Source organism: Manacus vitellinus, unplaced genomic scaffold (genome assembly GCF_001715985.3).
Source record: "Manacus vitellinus isolate BGI_N305 unplaced genomic scaffold, ASM171598v3 scaffold_44_pilon, whole genome shotgun sequence".
Lineage (NCBI taxonomy): Eukaryota > Metazoa > Chordata > Aves > Passeriformes > Pipridae > Manacus > Manacus vitellinus.
In genome coordinates this window covers 5,011-13,375 of record NW_021940565.1, presented here as the reverse complement: position 1 = coordinate 13,375, position 8,365 = coordinate 5,011, and the positions used below count along the sequence as shown (strand labels likewise).

Here is an 8,365-nt window from a genome sequence, read left to right as displayed (position 1 = left end):
CAAGCAGACTGGACAAAAATCCAGCAATAATAATAATAATAAACTTCTTTCAGCCAAAGGCCAAACCACCTCCCAGAGCGCTGCATTTCATTTGGTAAATCTCAAATGAGAGGTTTTTTTAAAAGGCACCCACAGAAATTCATGTTCAAAAAAGAAACCACCAGCTAATTGGGGCCAGCTCAGCTGCGCTCTTGGGCAGAACAAACCAATTTTGTGAGGGGCACGGAGGATAAACCCCTTGCTTCTAACAGGATTTGAGCACTTCTAGAATCCCAGATTGAGGCCTCGGTGTCTCTGCTGGGGATTCAGCTCTTGGGGTCCTGGCAGTCAGGTCCAAAAGCCAGCAGCCAGGGGTGACCGGTGAAACAAGACCCTGCACAGCCTTGTAGGTCCCAGGACAGTGTTTCCAAAGGCGGGTTTTCCCCGGGGAGCCACCTTTCTGGGGGTTGCCCAGCATCTCCTGCCTCAGCAGCAGCACTAAGGCTGCGGTTAGGGCTGGGTGGGACTGGTGGTTCCTTTTTGGGCAAGGCTGATGGCTCGGTAGTTCGTTAGGAGCGTGGTGTAATTGGAAAGTGAAGGGGGAGGATGAGCAGTGCATGTGCTGGCTGGGTGAACTGGAGGATCCCAAAACGCTCTATACAAGAGAGCATGCCTTAGCAGGTGCCACAGCAGGAATAAATGCGATGCAAAGGAAGGAAGGGCAGTGCTATGGACAAGGAGGATTTAGCTGGAACCAGCCCCAGCCTGGGTCCCCCTGTCCCCCCGCCAAGGTCCCCAAGTTCTGTGAGAGCTGCCCGAGGGCAAGTCAAGGAGCTGGTGTCACAGGGGACAAGCGGAGCGACCCCTCTGGGACACCTTTGGAATTCAAGCTGTACCTTTCAAGTTTTTGTTATGTGGAAGTGTTGGTTTTCCTTTGACTGCACCTCAGTTTCTCTTCTTGGGCACACGGGGATTTCAGCATTCCCTCAAGAGGCTGTGGGGCTTGAATCTCAAAGGCTGGCAAAGACACCGATGTAAAATGCTGAGTGAGGGTGAAACAGGGTGTTAGAGCCCGATACTGCCCTGCCAGCTCTTCGTCTGTACAGCCTCTAATTTGGTGACCCCTGTGTTGAGCCAGAACTGCAGACTCACCCACAAAGCCCCCTGCCCTACTCAGACCCCCCCCAGGAGCTTTGCCTGGCCCCAGGGCAGGAGGAAAGCCTGAGCAGCTCCCTGCCCCTGCAGGAGGGCTTCCCTGGGAGCCCTGCCACTCAGCAGCACCTCTCCCTCCCTGAGGGAAGAGGAAAACCTTACGTCAGGCCACAGAAATGCTCCTCAGCCCTACCCAAACCCTTGGAGCAATTCCCAGGTGAGGCACGGCGGCGGCAGCTCCTCCATCCCCAGCCAACCCTTATCCTCCCCTGCTGCCGCCTTTGTGGCCAGCCCTGGATGCAGGGAGGCAGCCCATCAGGGTCCACCCACATGAGTGCTGCCTGTGAGTCCCATGACCATGGTTCTCATCAGAAATCCAGGTGGTTTAACCACAGCTGCCACCCCAAACCTGGCTGGCAGTGCCCTGGGTGTCGGGGCAGCAGGACCAGACCACGACCCTGTGTGGTGCCTGGGACAGGCACTCCTTGCCTCTATGCTGCCCACCCCAGCCCATGACAAACAGTCTGTCCAAGGATACCCCGTCCCAGGATGGACTGGGGGTAAGGGGAGACCTGTGACATGTAGAGTCCTGCATCCAACAGTGGCACTGCTCTCCACAGTGGTCCCTTACCTGAATCAGGCAAGTCCCTTCCTAGACAGCAAAGCTCCTCCTGCAGAAGTATTTCCTCTGCTGAGAAACAAGCCCTACAAAGGACTAATAAGAGCTCGGTGCTGTTGGTGCTCAGCGAGGCCTGAGATGTAAGTGCAGAGGGGCAGGATCTGTGCTCAGCCAGATGCCAAGGCAAGAAGGGATGCCCAAAGCCCTCCTTGTCCATCCCCACCACCAAAAAAGAATCCTAGGATATAGAAGGCTATGTTTCTCAGATGGAGAAACCCAAAGGAACATGGCAGGCAGCATAGTCCATCCCCCATGACCCCAGACCCCTCTAAGACAGAAGACATCTTACCCTGCTGAGGCTTAGGCTGTGCTGGCAGCTCCATGGAGAAAACTGCTGAGGGAGCAGGCACCTGATCCCTGTAGTTTCTTATCTCTGCAGGCACCATCCCAGGACACTTGTGGAGCCCACGAGCTGCTTACAGGAGCTGAAGGTATCCCAAGGGACCTTTGCGGAGCAAGCAGCCTACTCAGAAGCCGACATGCAGCAGAAGATCAGCTCTTTCTTCAATTCCATCTTGGAGCTCATCCGCACCAAGCACGAGGAAGGCATCTTCAACACCGTCTGCCTGGCCGTGCTGCTGGGTCTGCCCTTGGTCGTCCTCATCGCCTTCATTTTCATCTGCTGCCACTGCTGCTTCTGCAGACGGAGGAGAGAAGGCTCGAGGAAAGGGGGCCCCAGCAGCAACGGGCAGCTGCACGCCGAGAGGAACAAGAAGAAAAAGAAGAAGAAGAAGAAGCAGGATGAAGAGGACCTGTGGATCTCGGCTCAGCCCAAGCTGCTCTTGCTGGACAAGAGGCCCTCCCTGCCCATCTAGCAGACAGGAGGGTGTTCAGGCCTTCTCCTCTGAGATGCCACCAGTCCTTACAGCTGTGCACCAGGAGGGGCAGGGAGATGCCAAAGCTGCTGCCGCTTTGTGGTGACTTTTGACAGAGGCTGAGCCCAGCGTGTTGAAGGGCCAGCAGAGAGAGCAAGGCAGTCGGGCACAGGTTATACAAGCCCCTTTTCCTCCACCCTGACACCGCGCCCAGAGTCAGAGACCCCTGCAAAGGACAGGTGAGCATGCAAGGGTGACCTGCCACTGGGCCATACATGCCTCCTGCCACGAGCACAGCGCACACTCACCAGGCTGGCACCCAGGGAACGGGGGGCAGGCTCTCCCTCTGCACTCGTATCGCAAGCACAGGCACCGTGGCACAGACAGGGGCGCGCAGGACAACGTGCACCCAAAGACCACCTGCACGCTCCCCCTGCTCAAACACGGACAGCCACAAGTGAAGCAGGCACAGACACGCCTCGTTTGCTTACCCTGCCGTGGGGATGGCACAGCTTGACTGTCTGGGCTCTGTCCAAACCCAGCTCGCTTTGGAGGTGCAAAGAAAGCCAAGCACTGAGTTACCCCACGGCTCAAAGATGTGCCATCTCCCTGGCTACCCGACCAAAAGCACCTGAGAGCATCTGAAGCCAGATGCCCTCAGCCCAACCTTAGAGACCTCATGACACCATCCTAAGGCAGCACAGCAGAAGGATGCCTGGCCACCCAGGCTAGAGGCAGGGAGGAGAGAGGAGGCTGCCAGACCAGCCCTTTTGCACCAGCACTTAAAAAAACCCCTTCCTTGAAAGACTTTTTTATACAAACTTGCCATTAAAGAGCCCACCACGCTACTGCAACAGCGGAAACACAAGCTGAGGCTGTGTAAAAGCTTAGCTACGGGCATTAGAGTTATTTATTGAATGACTACTAAAGAAGAGCAGGACCAAAGGCCCCTCTGGAGCAGGGCCGGGCACACCGAAGCAGTATTGAAGCAGCAGACACGCTGTCCTGGCACACTCAGCCGTCCTCTCTCCCTGCAGCCCTTGTGCCACACAGGAGACACACACAGACCCACGAGCCGATGCCACACGGGCACCTCTGTGTGCCACACTGAGGGCTTCTCTACAGCTGTCAGGCTGGACAGCTCTGGGATTTGGAATGTGTTGTACGAGCAAAGTAAACTCCATGTCCACAGTCATGCCTTACCCAGGGATCCATCATACAGCTGGACCCTGCACCCCTGTCCATCCTCATGTCCCTTGGAACAATGGCTCAGCCTGGGCACAGCAGCTAATGGAACCAGCCACAGCTCTCACCCCTGCTGGGGTTTTGTCACTGCTCCCCTAGACTTGTGTGCCCACCCGTGGGCTGGGAGTCTCCTGTGTCTTTCCCCTCCACCAGTCTCTGTCTCCCCCAGCTTGTTTTGCCATGCATGTGTGTGACGAGAAGCCTCACCACATCGGCTTTTTGCCCTGTCTGTACACTGGATGCCTTCCTTCGGTTTCCTTTCAGTTCCTAAGCTGCTGGAGCAGACCAGAGCTGCCAGGAAGAGCCAGACATCTGGGGAACAAGCAGCCAAAGCCACGTGGGCAAGCCCGGACAGAGCTGCCGGACACAACCGCTTCCAGCCCAGGCAAGGGCAATGCCACCTCCCCTGGCCCGGGGGACAAAGCCACCGCCTGGAAGCGGCTGCTTGTGCCACCCAGTCCCAGCACAGCCTGTTTTGTCCGACACAGGCAGGGCCGGGATGGCCACATCACGTCACGGGGTTTGGCTGCGTGTGGCTGTGCTGGGAACAGCCTCCTCCTCACACAGCCCTTTAAATTGACCCCATATGTGCCTTATTTTCCAGCTTGCTTTGTTACCATTGAAATTAGTGAGTCCCTTCTTCTCCAAAACAGGAAGCAACGTATAATGGTATAAAAAATTAGGATTTGCCACATGTAATCCTAGGATTACATGCGGGAATGGCTCTGGTCTCTGTCCCAAACACCCAGTCCAGCCAGGATCCTGGAGAATTAGCACTGTACTCATATTTGTTTTCCTTCCCTCCTTTTCCCCAGCCAGGTACTGCCTCCGTGCTCAGCGGGTGGCCAAAGCACTGTGGGCAGGAATGCTGCCCATGCAGGAGTTCCTGCTTCGATCCAGAGGCACGAGCAGCCCTGGAGGCAGGGTGGTGCTGCCTGGAGGAACTGAAAAAAAAATCAGAGTAAAGGGAAACACCATGGGTGGCCAGAAGCTTCCCAAACAAGCAGGGGCATGGAGGCAGCCAGCACCAGCAGAGCACAGCCTACCTGGTGTGGAGGTGCTGGGCTTTTCAGGGCTCCCTGCAGGAAGGTCCTTCTCCAGGAGGGATAGCGGGTAACATTTCAGGCGAGGGCAACCAATTCCTACAAGAACCAGAGAACTGCCAAGAAAACGTGTTACATCACACACATCTCCAGATCCAGGGAGTTCAGAGCCAGGTCTGAATTTCAAGAGCTCCCCAAAATCATCATTCAAACCACTGCCAGGCTGGGCAGGGAGGGACCAGGATACAACCTTGACCTGATCCACCTGACCAGCGGATGGTCCAAGCCTCCCCACCCCAAAAAAGCACTGGGGCTGGCTCCAGAGATGCATGGTAGACAAACTCTGTCCTACAGCTCCTGCTTTCCAGACACCTCCACTCTGCCTCCCACAACTGCATTTCAGTATCAGCCTTCAAGTTGCCTAAACAAGTCCATGCAACAGGGGGGGGGAACAACAAAACGAGTTTTGTGCAATTTATTTTTTTTTAAACTAAAAATAAATTGCTCTTAAACTGCAAACAAATGCTGTGTCTCTATCTCTCGGTTGTGTTTATTTTCATGGGGAGATCTTTCCTGTATCTGTGTCCTGGCCCTAGATAAGAGCCAGAGAGAGCTCAGCAGGCAGAGGCCGTGCAGTCTCTGCCTGCAGCCAGCTGTGCAGCTCAGAGACGTTTTCTTAAAGAAACAGCTCAGCTTAATCAAGTTGAGTGGCCCTGCCTTGTTAATGAGCACAGCCAAGCTCCTCCACTCAAGGACAAAAAGTAGTGGGGAGAAGAAAAGCTGTGTTTGTGGTGCAGGAGGTGGGCTGCAGAGGGTTTTTTTTTTTTCCTTGCAGAGGATCAGCAGCATGGGCTGCTTAACCCCAGTTGGTTTTGATCAGATAAAGTGTCTGCAGCTTGCTGTCTGTATTGGGCAAGTCCCAGAACCAGGCACACAGCTCTGCTGGGCAGAGCCTTTCCAAATCCTGCACCACTGAGCTCTGCCTCCACGAGGGTGGAAATTAAAAACCTGCTTCTCACCTGGATGAGGCACCAAGCTGCACCTTCCAGAGCTGAGGCTGGGTGTAAGAGGCATGCAGGACCACAGCAAGGAGCAGCTGGAAATGGCAAAGGCACACTTGGGGGGAGGAAGGAGCAGCACACACTTCGCTTCTTTCCAGATGTCAGACATGGGATTCAGGGCCAGGTGTTCTTGGGTAGCCTGGGCTGCAGAGGGAAAAGACAGAATCTGCATCCTAGGTTAGAAATATACAGGATTGAGGTGAGGTTGAGCATCGTGGAGCACTCCAGAGATTGAGGGGAAGCAAAAGTCACCCCCACATAGAGGCCCATTAAATCCCTCTATGAGGAAAGAATTGGATCTTCACTGGCTGTTCCACTATTTATTCAGCCAACAAAGCATAGGGCAGCAACCAAAAGTAACACCACTGCTTCCCAGACAAGTGCCCAGTGCAGAAAGACACTTGAGTCTTCTCTCCAAATCACACCACAGAGGAAGAGGCATCCTCTCCTCCTCCTCCTGGGTAAATCCTGCAGCATTTCTCTGGGGTCCCAGATATGTCATAACACATGGCTCCTGGCTGGTAGGACCCACCAACAGGACAATCCTCATTAACACAGTGATGCCAAAGCAGAGAGGATCCTTCTGGGATTCAAATTTCTGCCTCTGGGAGTGTTGCAAAGCAGTATATAAAATTTAAGTGATCTCAGAGCAAGGCAGAGGTTTCAAGAACGTTTTGGCCCTCCAGCATTACTGTCACCAGGCCGGTTATTGCAGCAAAACAAGGGTAGTAAGAGTATGTGACATTTTTATGGAACTACCCATCGACTACTACCAGCCTGAGCCTCAAAACCAGAACAGCCAGTTCCTTAAGGCAAACAAGCCGCATTATCTGAGCAGTCCCAGCCTCTCAGGCTGTAACACAGACTCGTTAACCCCAAAAAGGTCTTTCCGAAGACGCCAGCTGGATACGGGGAAGTTTTTCCTGCACTAGCGTGAAGAGACGGTGCCATCCTGTGGCTGTTCGGGAGTACTGAATTCCCACAATATCTTTCCAGCAGCCGCCCCTTTGACTGCCCTTCCTGGTGGAAGAAGGGCACTTAATCAGGAGCAACAAGTAAACCCTTCTCAGAAACTAAAAGTGTCCCGTTTGCCTTTGGTTCTGAAATGCAAAGCTCGTACCGCTTAAGAGAATACTCCCTTCTTCCAGCTGGGATTCAGCTCTAGGAGAGGATTATATTTTGTCCCTGCACAAGAAAGAGCTGCTGGGAAAAATCACACCTATGGTTTTTTTAGAGCATGGACTTACTTTCAGAGGGGCTGTGCGTGAAATCAGTCCTCCTCTCCCTCTCAGTCTCATTCCTGATGACTTCACTGTGCCCTTTAATGAACAGACTGAAACCTGTCCTTGCCTACAGACAAGTGGGCAGCAGGGAGAAAGCACTTCACAGTAAAGAGCCCTCATCGCCTTCCTGTGTCCTTCTCTCATGCTCTTAGCACAGAGCCTGCAGAGCACTTCAAGTGCAATTTTCCTTTCCTCTCCTCTCACCATTAGTCTCCTCCTTCCCCCAGCCCAGGGCTTGGATATCCTAACACAGCTCAGATGAGTCTCTGCCTGCCCACCCACACAAGAGCCACAGCCCTGAAAGTTCTGTGAAGAACTTAGTTCTCACCTTTGGGAGACAACTCTCGAGCTCACTCTCCTCAGCCAGGTCCCAGCAAGCACAGATCAGTTAAGTGCTTCACAGAGTTAGGTCACAAAGAGATCACACAGTGCCCATCGCTGTTTTGGAGCAGACCCCAAAGACCTAATTTGCACAGCCCCTCTCTGGGATTGGGTAATGCTCTCTCTCCATACAAAATGCTTCGTTTAAATGGGAAGAAAAATAATTCTGCCACCCAAAGCAAAGAAGATAGAAATATTTTAAGGCCTCCTTTATTTGCAATTTTATTATTTCCTCCAAAGTCTGGGAAGGATTCTTTAAAATTAATTATTCAGCTTAGCACTGGGATAGAAAAGGCCATTAAGACATAGGACAACCATGTTCCAGTGTGTTCAGACAAGGAAGCCTTTGAGCAAGCAGCATTTGGTGAGTTCATACTTCTTCCCTGGCTGGAGCTGGTGGTCCAGAATTTTAATATCCGCTCAGGGAAAGAAAATAGACCTCACCTTTATGACTGAGTTAAAATAAAAAAGCAGCCAAATGTGAAAGCATGCACTGGGGCTTGAGGGAAAGCGTGCAGGATCAGTTTAGGTCCAAGAGGTGCTCATTTTAGAGGTGGATGACAAGTGTTATCATTTCAGCATCACTACCTGCCACGCTGCTAATGAAAAAGCAGAAGGCAGCAGATGGAACAGTCACACAGAGAATTTTGTTTTACAGTCTGCAAGCAGCCCCTTAGGCAAGCAGAATGGAGAGGCAGGTTTGGGATGGTGAGCAGAGCTTGGAAGA

General features: G+C 53.1%; 1 protein-coding gene across 1 annotated transcript; it reads left to right on the top strand.

Moving 5' to 3' along the window:
• Positions 1-2,193: 2,193 nt before the first annotated feature.
• KIAA0040 (KIAA0040 ortholog) lies at positions 2,194-4,253 on the top strand. The gene has a single exon (XM_018078945.3). It carries the CDS (start codon positions 2,290-2,292, stop codon positions 2,623-2,625), a length of 336 nt encoding a protein of 111 aa, XP_017934434.1. The 5' UTR covers positions 2,194-2,289; the 3' UTR covers positions 2,626-4,253.
• Positions 4,254-8,365: the final 4,112 nt, after the last annotated feature.